The sequence below is a fragment of the Rousettus aegyptiacus genome, unplaced genomic scaffold (genome assembly GCF_014176215.1).
Source record: "Rousettus aegyptiacus isolate mRouAeg1 unplaced genomic scaffold, mRouAeg1.p scaffold_m13_p_13, whole genome shotgun sequence".
Taxonomy (NCBI): Eukaryota; Metazoa; Chordata; class Mammalia; order Chiroptera; family Pteropodidae; genus Rousettus; species Rousettus aegyptiacus.
Genome location: NW_023416288.1, coordinates 62,177,703 through 62,195,003, shown reverse-complemented (window position 1 = coordinate 62,195,003; position 17,301 = coordinate 62,177,703). Strand labels below are relative to the sequence as shown.

General features: G+C 36.0%; 1 protein-coding gene and 1 pseudogene across 2 annotated transcripts in view; both read left to right on the top strand.

Annotated features, from left to right (window-relative positions):
* Positions 1-2,936, top strand: LOC107512779 (annotated as a pseudogene).
* Positions 2,937-10,648: 7,712 nt separating this feature from the next.
* KLHDC10 (kelch domain containing 10) overlaps positions 10,649-17,301 on the top strand; it is a 46,786-nt gene continuing 40,133 nt past the window's right edge. The window contains exon 1 of one of the 2 annotated variants that reach the window (XM_016148715.2): positions 10,649-10,950. In XM_016148715.2, coding sequence (XP_016004201.1) covers positions 10,779-10,950 — 172 coding nt within the window. In that variant the 5' untranslated portion in view covers positions 10,649-10,778. The remainder of the gene's footprint in view (positions 10,951-17,301) is intronic. The other variant, XM_016148716.2, reaches the window with a different exon arrangement.

Genomic DNA, 17,301 nt, shown 5'->3' with positions numbered 1-17,301 from the left:
ATTCACTTATATGTTTTCTTTTAATAATTTTATGGTCTTAGCACTTATATTTAGGTCATCGATCCATTTAGGGTCAATTTTTATATGTGGTCTGAGGTAGGGTTCCAACTTGATTTTTTTCCATATGGAAATCTAGTTGTCCCAGCACCATTTGTTGAAGAGACTATTATTTCTCCATTGAATATGCTTGACAGTCTTGTTAGATATTCATTGCCCATAAATATATGGATTCTTACCTCTTTTTAATCAGGTATGTTGACTGCTGTTTTTAAATTTCATTGTTATATTGCATTTGTAGTTTGTATTTATCCAACGATGCCTTAAGTCTATGAGACTTTTGATCGTGTTCCTCTTTTACTAAAAGAACTAAGCATGACTCTACATTTTTCTTTGACAGAGATTATTCAGGTTTATCTGCAACTTCACAGATGTATAAAACCAGTAGCCTGACCTGTTTTACTTGACCAGATCTCTTTGCTTTCGTGCAGATGAAATTATCGAAGGCTAAATTAAAAGGAAATCATTATCTAAAATGTTGCCAGTGCTTAAAATCAACAGCATATTATCATTTCTTTATTAATTTTTTATTCTTAAAGTAATATAATCATATTTTCGAACATTCTGAAAATAGGCATAAGAAAAAATCCATAACTTCACTCTTCAACGCAATAACCATTAGCATTTTATCATTTCTCTCTTTTGGACTTAGTACTAATTCCGCATAAACCAGGGGATCTGGGAACTTGGCTTGAATAGTATCCTCCTGAAGTTTATGTCTACCTAGAGCCTATGAATGTGACCTTATTTCCAAATAAGGTCAGATGTAATTAAGATGAGGCCTCATGACTGGTGGCCTTTTAAGAAGTGGGAAATTTGGACAGAGATGCATAGGGAGAGTATCATGTGATAAGACTAGAATAATGCAGCTACAAGCCAAGGAATGCTAAGGATTGCCAGAAGCCACCAGAAGCCAAGAAATAAGCACGAAACAGAGTCTCCCTCAGATCTTCCAGAAGGAACCAACCTTGCCGATAGCTTCATCTTGGACTTCTGGCCTTCAGAACTGTGAGAAAATAAATTTCTTTGGTTTAAACCACCCAGTACATGGTATTTTGTTATGGCAGCCTTAGCAAAGTAATACACCAAGGAAACAAGTATAGATAAGGAATAAAATACCATTATTTTACCATCCACTAACTGAAATTTAGCATTTCCATAATTTAGGTAGGCAACAACCACAGTGGTATAATTATAAGGTGACTTTGTCACCAATAGAAATAGATATTTGCATATCCCATTATAGTTACTGCAAATACCTTAAAATATTGTTTCTAGTTTATTTTAAATTATAGTAGTTATGAAACTCCCACTTGACCTTGTTAGTTAATGTGTTTAATATAAGAGATATGTGAATCACTACATCGCAGAGTTAATTGTTTTACTATTTTGAGAGTGACGTTTTACTGTAATTGGTCGCCTACATAATCCTATGTATTTTATTTTATGCACTAAACATATTTTTCTGAAAAAGTATCCATAGACTTCACCAGTTCAGAAGTTCATAACCCTTGACGTAAGCAGTTAAATGTGAAAGGAGAAACAAGAATATTGTCCTTTGAAGTCTCAGAGGAAATGAAAGTCAATGGGGCTTTTTCGACCTGCTGTGCAGTGTGGTGGACGAGGGTATTCCCGGATACACTCGGACCTCAACACTTAAAGAAATTCCTCCTTCCCAACCCCTATTTCTTTTGCTTTGTTTTGTTTTGTTTCTTTTGAAGGGAAAGATTGTTCAGGTGCTGAAGGCAACTCCAACTTTGCTCAAATTTACTTGGAGTCCTTGGATTTCTTTAATACCTTTTTGGTTTTGGCCGTATTCGTAAACGTAAATTCTAAAAGACAGTGTGCTGTCTTGGGGGTGAGAGGTCTTCATTCAATGTTTCCACCGAAGATGACAGAAAAATGGCTGCATGTTAAAAAGAATGATGAAGCTCACGTCCTCGGCACTGCCTCCGGGAGGTGACAGCCATCTCCTATTCGGCATCACGGCTGCCCTCAGACCCCTCCTGAAGCCCAAGATCATCAAAAACAGGACCAAGAAGTTCATTTGGCACCAATCAGGCCAAAATGTCAAAATTAAGTGTAATGGGCAGAAAGCCAGAGGCGCTGACAGTAGGGTGCACAGGAGGTTGGAGGGCTCGATCTTCATGCCCAACATGGTTATGGGAGTGACAAGAAAACAAAGAACATGCCGCCCAGTGGCCTTTGGAAGTTCCTGGTCCACAATGTCAAGTAGCTTGAAGTGCTGCTGACGTGCAACTAGTCTGACTGTGCTGGGATTGTGCGCATTGTCTCCTTAAGGAACGGCAAAACCACTGTGGGAAGCGCAGCCCCGCTGGCCATCGGCGTCACCAGTCCCGATGCCAGGCTGCGCAGGGAAGAAAATGAATAGGCAGCTTGTGAGCACATTGTATTTTGGCTAATAAAACCATAAAATTCTGCCATCTGGCATTTCCTCTCTCAGAGGGAAAGAAAGAAAAATGGAAGTCCTGTTAAAAAATAATAATATATCCAAGACATAATGTATAAAAGAACAAAAGGCATCTGCAGAATATACTTTGTATAATCCCATTTATGTACAAGCTAAAATAGAATACTTGTACAGATCCACATACGTGTATGTAAATACACAGAAAAAGATCTGGAAGGATAGACAGCAAACTGTTCACAGTCTTTTAGAGTGGGGAGTAGGATTGCGTGGAGAGTGAAGGGGGGAGTTTCGCTTTTTCTATATATTTTTCTATTTATGGTAGATTACACGATAAGAACGTATTTGTTATTTTAAAAATTAAAATTAAATTAAAGACATAGTATAGTTACTAAATTGCTATTGGGCCAATCCAGGGACTATTACCACTTATATATTATTATCTTATTTCGCCTCTCCCAGCTGAGTAATTAAAAAGCATTTCTTAAGAATCTATTTTATGTAATAAATATCTTAGTAAATATCTCACATTTGTATTATACTTAATGGTTTGCATCTATTACAACTCTAGAGGTAGGGTATTAATTAGCATTTTATTGGCTTCAGGTAACAAAACCAATTTAACATAAGCAAGAAGGAAAATTTGGTAGAATAGTATTTCTTAAAATTGAGTAATTTTCCTTCTGCCTTTTAATTTTGTTTATCCTGGTTTAAACAGAAAACCTCCTCTACAATGTTGACAAGTTATATTTATCAAAAATGTTACTTAAATGCATAAATTATTTATAAGCTCCGTATAGTGCTTATAAAACATAAAATTATAATAAACTTATAAATAACCATAAAATCAAAACAATATTTCTTGTGACATTAATTTACTCTGATGAATGATGCTGCTTTGCCAAACTATCACCGATGTATAAAAAATATGTCTCAGTTCAGGTTCTTTATTAAATCTGCTTGTTTAATTTAGTTTCAATAATATTAACACAGGCAGAGAGTTCCTATTCATTTAGGCTTGTTACACCCAAAATTCAAAGTGATATTATAATTTCAAGGCTTTGTTTACTTGTTTGGGATAATCGGATGTGATACTTCACAAATCTTTGCCATTCCTCTAATGTCGATTTAATGAGATGTCACTTGATATCTTCATAAAACTGTCTTGTTCCCTCGTAGCTGTGTTACCTAAATCTGTATCAAATAAGAATATAAATCAATTATTGCTGGAATTTGGAACAGGAAATCATATCTGGACTTCAAGTTCAATATTGCAAATGTTGAAAAAAGTCATCTAGTTTTATCTCAGAACTTTCGATTAGATTATTGGGGAAAATAAATAAACACTCAAACAACTCATTCACATAACTTTAAAAGTGATGGACCATTATTCAGTTTAAAAAAAAATAAATTCCTACTTTTAACTGGATTTGGAACATTAGGACCACTGTGAAATTTACTTTGAATTTCCTGCTGTGATATCATGCAGACTTCATTTGGTATGAGCGCATATTTACATGTTATGAAGAGGCAGCCTTTGCCCTCATTAGCCTGCTGCACCTAAAGTAACATTACTGCATCACATCGACGTTTTCCTGATGTGAAGTATAAAACTAAACTTATTAAATAACAATAAAATAAAGTCGAATTCCGTTTGCCTTTCAGTTATAAAACACTGGTGCAAGAAAGTTTGTTTTTATAACTGACACGTAACCCTTCCCCCAACCCAGTCTTCCCCATTATCAGTGTCCTGCAACAGAGTTGTATCATTGCTCAAAGTTCATAGTTTATCTTAGGGTTTACTCTTAAGGACGTACCTTGTATGGGTTTGGACAAATGTCTAATGACATGTATCCACCTTTATGGTATCATACAGAATAGTTTTACATCCCTAAAAATCGTTCATGCTCCACTAATTTACCCCTTCTCTACCCCCAAACCCCTGGCAAATACTAATCTTTTTACCGGCTCCATAGTATCGCCTTTCCCAGACTATCATATAGTTGGAGTTATACAGCATGTAGCCTTTTCAGATTGGCTTCTTTCATTTAGTAATACACTTTTATTTGTTTGTTTGTTTGTTTGTTTGTTTTTAGACTTTATTTTATTTTATTTTTTAAATTTATTTTTGTTACGGCGAGATTGGTTAATGAAATCCAGTAAGATTGAGGTGTACAATTCAGCAGTAAGGCATATATGTATATCGCATTGTAAGTAATATGCTTTTAAATTTCTGCCATGTCTTTTCATGGTTTGATAGCTCATTTCCTATTAGTGCTGTATCATATTCTATTGTATGGCTGTACCACAGTTTTTTTACCCATTCGTGTTTTGTAGAGCATCTCGATTGCTTCACAGTTTTCGCAATTATGAGAAAAGCTGCTATAAATATCTGTGTGCAGGTTTTTGTGTGGACACAAGTTTTTCAACTCCTTTGGGTAAATACTAAGGACCATGATTGCTGCAGTGTTTGGTAAGAGTATGTTTAATTTTGTAAGAAACTGCCAAAACTGTCTTTCAAAGTAGACATACCATTTTGCATTCCCACCAACAGTGATATTCCTGTTGCTCCACATCCTTGTCAGCACTCGGTTTTGTCAGTGTCTGGGATTTTAACCATTTTAATAGGTGTACAGTGATTTTCCATTATTATTTTTAATTTTTTTGGGGGGGAGGTGAGGCAACCTTTGGTTGACCTCACAGATTGTAAGGACCTTGTCAATTTACAAGCTCTTATTTATTTATTTACTTATTTATTTATTTATATTTTTTGTTTTTAATGCCTGCAGCACCTGGTCTTCTTAGGCTTAGCTTCCAAGATTAGACAGGTTCGGGCTTCTTCAGGGTAGCATGGCCATAGACTATTGTTTTAATTTTTAATTCTGTAATGACATATGATGTAGAACATCTTTTCATATGCTTATTTACTATCTGCATATCTTTTTTGGTGAAGTATCTGTTAGCTCTTTTTCCCATTTTTAAATCGAGTTATTATTTACTTATTGTTGAGTTTTAAGAGATCTTTGCCTACTTTGGTTAACAGTTCTTTGTCAGATATGTCTTTTGTAAATATTTTTTTCCAAGCTGTGGCCTGTGTAAACACATTGGTTACCAGCCCTAATGTTAATCAAATGCCTGCCTGAACACTGTAAAAGGGAAAACTTAGTTTCTATAGCTCAACCATCCCCCAGAACAGGCCCTTCCAACTTGAATACCTAAAGGTAAGGTGTTTCAGGCCCTCCTGGTCCTTTTGTACTCCCCGTTTTTTCTTGCACTCTTATATTTGAATAATTCTCTTCCCACAGTATTCCATTTAGAAAGTACTAGTCATGACCCGCTAAACTGATTTCATGACTTAATGTTTCAAAAACACTATGGTAAGTGAATCTTCCCATTAAAAAAGATAACACATATAAAATTGTCTAGTTCACAAAAGGTGGCCAATAATTGTGAGTCCTTGTCCTCCTTTTCTTTGGGCAGCCAAACCTAATCCTAGCTACAATGTGTATTTTGTGTTTCTATGACATCTTATGTATAATGCTTATGTGTGTAATGCTTATATGTGTAAATGATTATAATTTTTTTTTTGTAATTAACTAAATTAAAGACTAATTACTTTGGGCTTCTCAATATCAATGCTAATTTGATCTGGGCTGATGACAAGCAGTTAATTACCTTTGACTATTTACCAAGGAATTTATATGATCCTGAGTTATATTTAATCTATAAGAAACTAACCAACGGTCCAAGAAGTAAACATTTTTAAAGGGCTGCTATACATTGATTGCTAATATGGGAATATGACCTTACATTTACATAAAATATTATACTTTTCCTTGTATATTCACGTATACAATTTCATTGATCTCTCACAATAACTCTGAGATGCTGCTAAAGCAAGAGTTATTGCTCCCATTTTGCAAGTGATAAAACTGGGTTACAGAGAATTAACACTTGTGTTTTCAATCTTGCATGTAGGTTAGAATAACTCAGGGAACTTCAAAAATATGGCCAATGCCTGTGCTCCAAAGATTCTGATCCAAACAGCTGGATATATTTTACAAAATGGCTTCAGGTTAGTCCAACGTGCAGGCAGGGTTGAGAGCTGCTGGGTTACACAGTGTTGAATTTCAGACACCAATATGAGAAATAAAACTAGATTTCATAATATAGCAAGTACTTTTCACCACTTCCCCAATCCTCTACTCTCACACTACATTAAAAGTTGTAATTATAGAACCTCTGCTGGAAAATAGTTCTGGAAATTAGATTGAATCGTTGTATGTATTCAACATTTATAAAATAGATTTCCTGGAAAATATTCTCTCGATGCAGACTTCTTGCTAATTTTGGCTAACTTGTTTTCTGAGTTAAGTGAACTGAGAGTTCTTCCTGCTTGTCATGCTATCTTTATTGGTAAGCTTCAGGAGGGTAGAGATGGTCTTGCTGTCTCAGGTATTATGATAGTCCATTCTTAAATATTTTATTATGCATCTCTAAGTAATAGAGATTTTCTAATATATCCTTGATATCATCATATTACATAAATTCTTTAATAGTCTCTAATAATCTTTCCTTGTCATGAAATTGTCTTTTAAATTTGATTTGTTCAAGAGGATCACATACATTCTGTTGCAAATTCCCTTTAATTTGAAATTGTTCTTTTAAGAGCTATTTTTTAAAAACATTTTATGTGAGAAAAATTCAAATATATATGAAAGAAGTGAGAAAATAGTGCCGTATACTCCAAGTACCCATCATCCAGCTCTACTGAACATCGACTTGTTTAATCTACATTCTCATCCTGTCTCTCATGTCCTGCTTCCTGGATTATTTTTAAGCAAATCTTAGATATCAGCATTTTACCTTTAAACATTTCAGTATAATTCTCTAAAAGATAAGAGCTCTTTTTAAAAAAAGAAAACATATCCACAGTATCTAAAAAAATTAACAGTGATTCCTGAATATAATCCATATCCAATCAAATTTTTTCATTAAGAAAATAGTTGTTTCATTCTATCAAAATGCAAACAAGGCCTAAACACAGCATTTGGTTGATATGTCTCTTAAAACTCTGTTAATAATCTGTCAATTCTCTTTTCCTCTTCCTTCTCTTTGAAAGATAATATTGAAGAAAATAGGCTGTTCATTCTACAGTTTTCCACATTATGTATTTTTCAGATCACATCCTCAAGATATCATTTAACATATTCTCCGTTCCTTTTATTTCCTGTAAACTGGTAGTTGGAGCTGAAAGTGTGACTTTATTCAGATTCTTTTTTTTTGGTAAGACTCTTTCATGGATGAGTTTGTGTACTTTTGTCAGCAGACACATAATGTCTGGTTGTTCCTTTTTGCTATGCTAGGAACCATTTATTGTCATTACTTAGATCTATTATTCCATTAAGGGTTACTACCCTCCTATTTTGTTTTTCATGACATCATCTTATTGTTAAGACCAGGCTAGATACTGTGGAGATTGTCCCCTGCCTGTGTTCGTTTCACATGTTCCTTTGTTCCCTGAAAGTTCCTATAGCTTGATATTATAGCTTAAATCTGGATTAGAGTCAAGTTAATGTTTTTAGCATTAATACTTTATAGGTGACATTGTATACTTCATATTACATTATATTGACAGGTACATATTGTCTGCATGCACTTATTTTGAAGGTCCCTCTCCAAATTAGGTTAATAACCATTAAAGTGTACCCACATTCCACATTAAAAAAATTTGGCTATAACCTGTTTAAAAAGCTTTTAAAATTTAATAACTTTAAATTTAGTTAAGAATAAATCTTTCATTTTGTTCTTGGAATTTAAAATTGATTATATCTATTTATAACTATATGTTTTCAATCAACTGGTTAATATATCTTACTTTTGTAGACTTTTTTTTCTTTTGTATTATAAGGAACTTCTAACACATACAAAAGTAGCCAGAACAATATAATGAATAGTTCTCATGTACTCAGAACTCAGCTTCAGCTTATGGCTAATGTTATTTTATCTAGCTCCCCATCTCCTTCTCCCTTCCTGTACTATTAAAACATTTTAAAATGAGATATAATTCACATACCATAAAATTCACCCTTTTCAAGTGTAGACTTCAGTGCTTTTAACATATTAACGAAGTTGTGCAACCATTCCTATTCAATGATTTTTTGTGTATTCATAGTTTAGAACTTCCGCAAGTCTTTTCAATCTGTAGATTTTTCTCTCCAAATCTTTTTCTTTTGTAATTTATTTGTTGAAGAAACTTGTTTGTTTATCCTGTAGAGTTTCCATAGTCTATATTTTGCTATTTGCATCTCTGTGGTATTTCGTGTTCCTCTGTACTCCATATTTTCTATAAATTTATAGTTAGATATAGAAGTCTGATGAGGTTCAGATTCAATATTTTTCTACAAGACTACTTCACAGTCATGTTTATGTTTTAGAGATACATATAGCTCATCTTTTGTTTTGTGACGCTAGCAGTGGTTGATGCTCAATGGATTGATCTCTGAATTCATTAAGGGTTGCAAAATGGTGATATTCTATCATTCACTTTTTATTTGTTACTTGGAATATGTAGCGTACTCCTAGTGAAAGAGAATTTCCTGTCTACAGACTCTGAACAAGCGGGATCCCTTTAGATCTCAGAAGCTAAGCAGGGTCGGGCCTGGTTAGTACTTGGATGGGAGACCACCTAGGAAGACCAGGTGCTGTAAGGGTAAAAAAATAAAAAGATAAGGGATTGTAAGCTGACAAGGTCCTTGCAATCTGTGAGGAAACCAAGGGTTGCCTTACCTAAAAAAAGAAAAGAAAATTTCCTTCATCCACTATTTGGTTACACAATGGTACAGATTGTTTAGAAAATTAGCATTTATTATTTTTGATTTTTATATTTTAGAGCCATAGACATTTTTTCAGGTCTCAAATATTTTCGTAAGCAGGGTGTAATAGTGCTTAATGGGTAAAACACCTGCCCACAGGGATTGAAGTAGGAAAATAAAGAGGCGGGGTCAGTGGCGACATGAAATTTCAACTAAGGTGAATCCTCTGCTCCAGCAGATTTTCTTTTTTCTCCGCATCGCATAAGGTTCTTCCATATGAGACTCATGGAAAAACAAAACAAAACAAAACAAAACAACCAATAAAACCACCAGATCTAAGACCCTTGTAAAGTTTTGTTTCCCTTGCGGAATTTATATGCTTTTCCCTTATTATTCATGGACATCAGTGAACAGTCTGTATTTTTCCATTTTGCACCGCGCCCAGTAAGTTCAAAGACAAATTTTCTGTTTAATTTTGGAACAATAGGAATGTCTAATCTTTACAACTGCATTTTCCCTCAATCGATCTTCCGTACCTGTTCCTATCTTTAAGCCAATTCAAATTTTCTACGAGAAAAAGGGGTTTGACTGAACAAAAACATTTGCATAGCCATCAGTCACCTATGAAAACACCTTCTTCTTGGCACTCTAGTCGCTGCTGGGTATTATTTTAAAAATCTTTACTAACGTAATGAGCCAGAAATGGTTTCTCATGGGGGAGAGGTCTTAATTTGCGTTTCTATCATTACTCGTGAGCTTGAACATTTTTCCATGTTTGTTAACTAAAACTGTCTGGGACGTAGCTTGTATTGAATTAGGGAGTTCAGCTTGTCGACTGAAAGACTAGAGAAACGAATCCCAGGAATACCTCCTGCTTACATTTAAGCTTTGACTCCACCCCTGGATTTTACCCCCTCCGAGGGAGCCCTTTGTGTCTGTCAACGGTCGGGGAAAGCGATCTCAGTCTGTAAAGCTGGCGGGACACTGTACTGTCCCCACCTACGCGTATTATGTGCAAATCCAACTTCAGATTTCAGTGTTTACGGGGAAGAATTCCTGAACCCCGACCGTGCCGGAGTACCGGCAGCCGCCGGGGCTCCTTCTGCAGGCGTGGCCGATCCCGCTCGGCCTTCGATTGGCCCGCCTGATCCCGCAGGAGCCGCCGCGACGCGGACTTGCTGAGCCGCGGTGGATGCGTGTGAGGAGTGGCTGCTTCTGCCTTCCTCTCCCCCCCACTTTTTTTTTTTAAGCCATAGCTATGGTTACCACGTCTCTCCCCGCCTCCCTCTACCAGCCAAGAAGACGACTGGCTATTGGCTGCCTGTCACCAAGTCAGCCAGTCATTGGTCACCGGTGAAGGCCGGGCGCTCCCCCTTCCCCTACCTCCCGGGTCTCTAGAGGAGCCCAGGAAGGAGGCTCGGCTAGTGCCGCCGGGCCAGGGGCTGCCGGGACCAGGCTGCGGCAATCGTTAGCGGGTCATGTCGGCCGCCCAGGGCTGGGACAGGAACCGCCGGAGGGGAGGAGGTGCCGCGGGCAGTTGTGGCGGCGGCGGAGGTAGCGGGGCCGGCGGGGGCAGTGGGGGCAGCGGGGGTCGGGGAACTGGCCAGCTCAACCGCTTCGTGCAACTCTCCGGGCGGCCGCACCTGCCAGGTGAGTCGTGGGACGTGGTCCTGACAGCTTGCGGGCGCGGCGGGAAGGTGACTGCTGTCTTTTCTTTTCTCTCTTGCTTTCTTTTCCTTGGCTGGAGGAAAGACAGGCCCCACGCATAGCTCAGAGACTGGGGCTTAGAGAAAAGGAAGGGTGTCTTCGAGGTCAGGGGGGCGGGGGGAGGGAACAGGAACACAGTGGGGAAAAAAAAAGTATTTTTGTTCTGTTGAAAGCTCTGTGCTGAGAGTTGCGTTTTCAAAGGAGAGGCCACCGTCTCGTTGACATTCCCAAATGTTTCGCTTGCTCGATTCTCAGTCTCGTCCTCTTCCGTAGTTTGATCTTGTAAAAGAAAGACATTGGCGCCCAGCTGTGGAAATTATTTTTAAAAGGGTACTAAATTGAGGAGAGAAGAGGGAAGAGCATTCCAAAGAGTGATATTCGTTTAAAACAAAAAACAAAAAAGAACCACCTCGAGTGTGTAAAAGTTAGACATGCTGAAACAAGAAAGGAGGATTGGGGTGGGGGAGTTGTGGGTGATGGGTGGGAAACAGAACCAAGATTACTAAGGAAAGCTAGTTGAATTAATAATATTTTGGAATGTCCAGAGACAGAATGGATAGTGTGCCTGGATTTTGAGGAGAGAAAACGAAGATCAAGAATATACATGGTGACAAGATTGTGCTCTGTCTGCTATATAAAACAGCTGGTTGAGAATTGGAAAAATGTATCCAATGTGATTATTTCACGTTTTGGCCTACAATTCCCTATCCTCCGGTTCAGATGCTTTAAAAAACAAAGAAATCAAATCGATATGTGTGTGCAGACGATTGTAAAGAGAGAGATTTGTAAATGAATATTCAGTATAGTAGAGGGAAGGTGGGGAAGTAAATACTGCACAGAATGTCAGATGTTAATTGGGCAAGCTTATTTTTACCATGAAGTACCAGGAATGATGTTAATCATTCACCATGTTTTTTTGTGATAATGTTGAAGTTGATTTTATCAATGATATATTTGTTTAGCTGATGAGTTTGGAGAACATGATAGCTTTTGAATTGTTTACTACCGAACCTTGTACTTCTACGAAGTCAAAAATTGTTATTTGATTAATTCGAAGATAACAAAGGGAATTTTGTACAGCCAATGGAACAATTGCTTATATTTGTGATGAGGTTATTGATGTGTGCTAGAAATGCAAATTAACCCACTTTTATGCGCCATTAAAATTAACATTGAAATGGTTTTAAACAGTCAAATGTGTAATATACCAGGAGTTGGGTTTGAGATGATAGTACCAAACTGGGTATTCTAGAATTGCTAAATAATGTATCTGATCTTAAACATGGAAAGGAAAAAAAGTCTTTTATTCTTACCCCAAATTAACAGCAAAAACTTATATTTTTGTGTATTGACAGATTAGAAAATAAATCTCTTACCAAAGACTATCATCAGCTTGCCCTCTACCACTGCAATATTTAAGTCTTTGATCTTAGATTAATTATACCATGGGCTTGATATAGGCATTTCCAGGCTCCAAGAGCCTGGTTGATGCACTTCCTCGCTGTCACCACCTGATGGCAGTGGAAGCCATGATTTCTGATAAGGGGCTCCGTTTTGGACCTATTATTTCTGCATTCCTTTAGCACACAAGGCCAAGAAACAGCCATTTGTCTAGAGATAAAGATAAACGTGTTTAAACTGAAAATTCATACTATGGGGTCAACGTCTCTTCTTTCAGCTTTCTTCTCCCCTTGACTGGCACTTCATTCTTCCTTCCCTAAGTAGGCAACCTCTGTTCTTCCCCCTCAGAATGGGGAACATTTGATATCTCAATATATATACTTTGAAATTTTTTTACATCAGTGCTTTATTTTTTTTTAAGTATTGCATTTCAAGCTTCCCTTCCCCCTTTGATTGAAAGGTGTTATTCTGAGATGTTTAAAAAGATTTTAGGTGATGGGGAGGGATAGAAATGTCTGGACCTATTTTATGGTTGACCCTAGAGGTAAAAAAAATAATAAGCTTGTGTAGCTAATGTTCTCTCTCCTTTGAACTCTAATCCTATTTTTCATTCTTTTCTACCAATACTTCCAATTACTGAACACCCAGATCCTTTTCTTACTTTTTGCACGTCTACCCTCTCTCCAGCGCTCAGTGAAACAAAACAAAACAACCTGGTCTCCCTGGAGTGTTCCCGCTCTCTTTCAGTGATAGCATCGTTATGTATGCAGTTTGGCAAACCTGAAACTTGGCCATCCTCCTTAACGTTTTCCTCTGCCTTGCATTTTAGGTGTAATCAATCACAAAGTCCTATTTTACTTCTTCCCTAACTCCAGTCCATGCTGCCATCATCCCTCACTTTGGTCTCCTGCAGTAGCTTTCTAAGCAGTGTTCCCGCTTCTACTCTTGCTCATCACTCTTATAGCATACTGATCTTTTTGTAAGCACGTATCCTTTCCTATCTCTGCTTACAGCCCTTTAACTAGCTTTTCATTGTTCTTAGGATAAGGCAGAAATCCTTCACATGACCTAAAAGGCACTGTATCGTCTGGCCCTTCTCTGACTCCACAGTTTAATGCTACATCACAGGTTTTGTTCTTTGAGCTTTTCCACCTCCTTGGACATAGCGTGCTCCCTTCTGCCACTGGGCCGTTGCACATGCTATTGCATCATCCAGAAACCCTCTTCCTCCCCATTCTAGTCTTTTTTTTAAAGCTCTCTTCCATTGGATCTCAGCTTGATCACACTTTTTCAGGAAGCCTTTTCTGACCTCCTCTTTGTTCTCTTCTCTCTACACACACTCAGAGCACTATGTGGTTTTCCTGGGCATACTTGCCATTCGTGTGTGATTCCTTGATATGCATGATTTGATGCTCTTGAGATATATATACATATGTCTGCTTATATACGTATACATATATATTCTTAAATCTTAAATTCTACATTAATACATTGGCATTACATGTAAGCAATTCGTTTCTTGTGAATTTGATCGATTAGTGTGGTTCAGTCCCCTACAGCCCCATTGAGTCTGGAAAAATGGATAAAATCAAATTCTTAAATATAAAAATAGTGGACTAGACTCTGCCTCCACGGCGACAGCACAAATGATATTTTGTGAAACCTCGTTTGAGCAGCTTCTTGCCTTTTTGCTGTCTCCTAAAATACAACAGCGATTATCTGTTTGCCCCATAGGCCAAAAAATTCCTAGCTACTTGGTCCTGGATTTTTACTAACTCATAATCTCCATATGCAGTAAAGAACAGAGAACGGTTCTTTTTGTAGAGTAGGTATGCAGATCCCCCAAGGAGGTCATTGGGATAAAGGAACCCAAGTTACTATTGTGATTTAACTGTGTGAATTTGATTAAATACCATGTACAGTATTAACTGGGAAAACAGTTAAAACATTGTTGCTAAGGTAGGAACTGGAAACCTGGCAAAGAGGAGGAAAAATATGACAGTCAGTAAAACTGGGTGAGAATAATATTGGAATCCTAACTTAAAAATTTTAAATGCCGTATATGTTCATAAAATTTAAATGGTACAAAAGGACATATGATAAAAGGCAAGTTTTCCTTCTACCTTTGACCCCAGCTAATTGACTTCCTTCCTAGAAGCAACCAATGATAAATTTCTTGTGTATCCTTTCCAGAAAGATGTTTATGAGTGGATGTGGAGAGAGGGAAATGGTATCATTTCTCTTTTTGGATAGGCATTTAAAATGTTTACAGTCATGCTAATGCAAATGATGATACAATGAATATCCTTGTGCATATACAATATTGCACATAAGTATGTCTATGTCTTTAGAAAAAATAAATTCATAGAAGTACAATTGCAGGGGTCAAAGATATATACTATTTAAATTTTGATAAATATTGCCACACTGCCCCACACAGAGATTGTACCAGTTTATGTCCTTCTATCTGTGTTGGAAGTGCTGGCTTCCTGACACCCTTGGTAACAGAGTTGATTGTCAAACTTTTTTAAATTGCCAATTTAATAGGTATATTTTTCTTCATCTTTTCAGTAGGTATGAGAACTGTTTGTTTCCTTTATAACAGCTGCTTGTATTTTCTCTTCACTTGGTTATTTGTTCATTTTTCTATTGACATGTTTAATATTGTTTATAGATTTATCTGTTTTTAGGAAATTAGTTCTTTGTGTGATACGTGTTGCAGATATATTTCACAGTTTATTGCTTGGCTTTTAAAGACCTTGTTTACAGTATATTTTCTAGCAGACATTGAAAAATATTTGTAGTCGTAATTATCAGTCTTTTTCGGATTTTAGGTTTGGTGTCATATGAAAGGTCTTCCCTATTTCAATATTATGTCTAATGAAAATGAAAATTCTTATTTTTTTTTCCTGGTACTTTTATAATTTTATTTTCAAGTTAAATGCACTTATCCACATAAAATTTAAATTATTGAGATGTAGGAATCCAACCTTACTTTTTTTTTCCAGGTGGCAACCCAGTTATCACAGTACTGAAATATTGTCTGTAGGTATACTCATGTCCTACATATAAATTGGGGTCCTTAATGGATTTTTATTGTTTCATTGATCATTTTACATATTTATACATGATGATTCCATCCTTTGATTATAATGCTCTCTCCTTCTACTTCCCAGACTTTTCTTAGATATTTTTGCTTGTTTATTTTCCCGTAAAACTTAAAATTAGTTTTTCAAGCTACCCTCCCATCCTGTTGGTATTTTTGTTGGTGTTGCATTGTGTTCGTAGATTGATTTGGAGAGAATTGACATCTATTTGAGGGTCAGTCTTCTGTTCAAGAACAATGTATATATTCATTTCTTGTTGTTCCGGTTTTCTTTTGCATCCCTCAATAAAATTTTAAAAGTTTTTTTATGTATAGACCTTTCACATTTCTTGTTATGTGTATACCTTGATATTTTCTCTTTTTTGTTGCTATTGAAAATGGGGTTTCTACTTCTGTTATCTTTTATCTTGTTTGAATATGGGAATACTATTAATTTCTGAGTATTAATTTCATCCATAGCCACCTTTGAAATTCTAATAGTATCTGTGAAGAGTTTTTTTATTAGTTTTGAAAAGATAGGTATTTTTTAGAGTTTTGCAGTTAACTGTCATTATCAAATTAAGGTAATTTTATCATCTCCTTTACAGATTTTATACTTCTTTCTTTTGTTAAATTGATTTGTCTAGTACTTTCCAAAAATATTAAACGATAAGATAGTAGTGGAGTTTTGTCTTACTCCTGACTTTGGTGGGGTGTTATTAGTGCTTTCTTATTAAGATTAGACCTGACTTAAGATTGAAGTGTGCATGTTTTATCATGGGAAAGTAGTCAGCTGTTGCCATTTTAATAAGTTTTTAATATGGAAGTAAATTTTGTCAAATGCCTTTTCAGCCTCTATGAAAATTATGTAATTTTTCTCCTTTGATCTACTATTATGGTGAATTGTACTAATAGATTTACTGCTACTGGACCTTTCTTGCATTCCTTAACTCACTTTGTCATTGTGTATTATTTCAAATATGCTGCTGGGTTCCGTTTGCTAAACTTTATTTAGAAATTTGAATCACTCTTTATAAGTGAGAATTTGAATCACTGTAAGCGAGATTGTTTTGTAGTTTTCTGTTATTTATCTTTTTTGGATTATGCCATTTTCATAATAATTTTGGTCTTTTTTTTAACGCTTTTTTTCCCTTCTCTGGTTAAATGGTTAAATTAAGTTGAAGGTTTGGTTGAATTACCTGTGAAATCATTTGGACCTTGAGTATTTTGGGGAGAGAGTAGCTCTTTGGTGGTTATCTCTACTTCTATGATAATTTATCTGCTTACAGTTTATATCTTTTGGAGAGAAGCTCTGATAATTTATATTATCCTAGAAAATAATCCATTTCATCTAAGTTTTCAAAATATTGATGTGAAGTTGAAGAAGATATCTCTTTATGATTAAAAATTTTTTTTCTGTGTCTGTGACTGCATTATCACTTTACTCATTACATGTGAAGCCTTGCCCTTTTTTTCTTGTTTAGAACCAGCTTTTAGATTTTTAAAAAAATCAGTTCTGTTATTTTCCCTTTTCTTACTTATTAATTTTTTTTTTCTTTCATTGTTTTAAATCCTTTAGTTTTCGTTAGGTTTAGTTTGTGGTTGTTTTTACATCCTCTTATGTTGGATGCTTAATGTCCTTTTTATTTTTTACCAAGTGTTTCAGTGATAAGATTTCTTTTGTATATTGCTTTAGTCGTGTCCCGTAGGTTATAGGTTACTTGTTGTAGTTGTTTACTAAATATCTCACAATTCCATTTTCGATTTCTTTTCTTCGGCACACACAGGCACACGAGTAGTTAATCCTT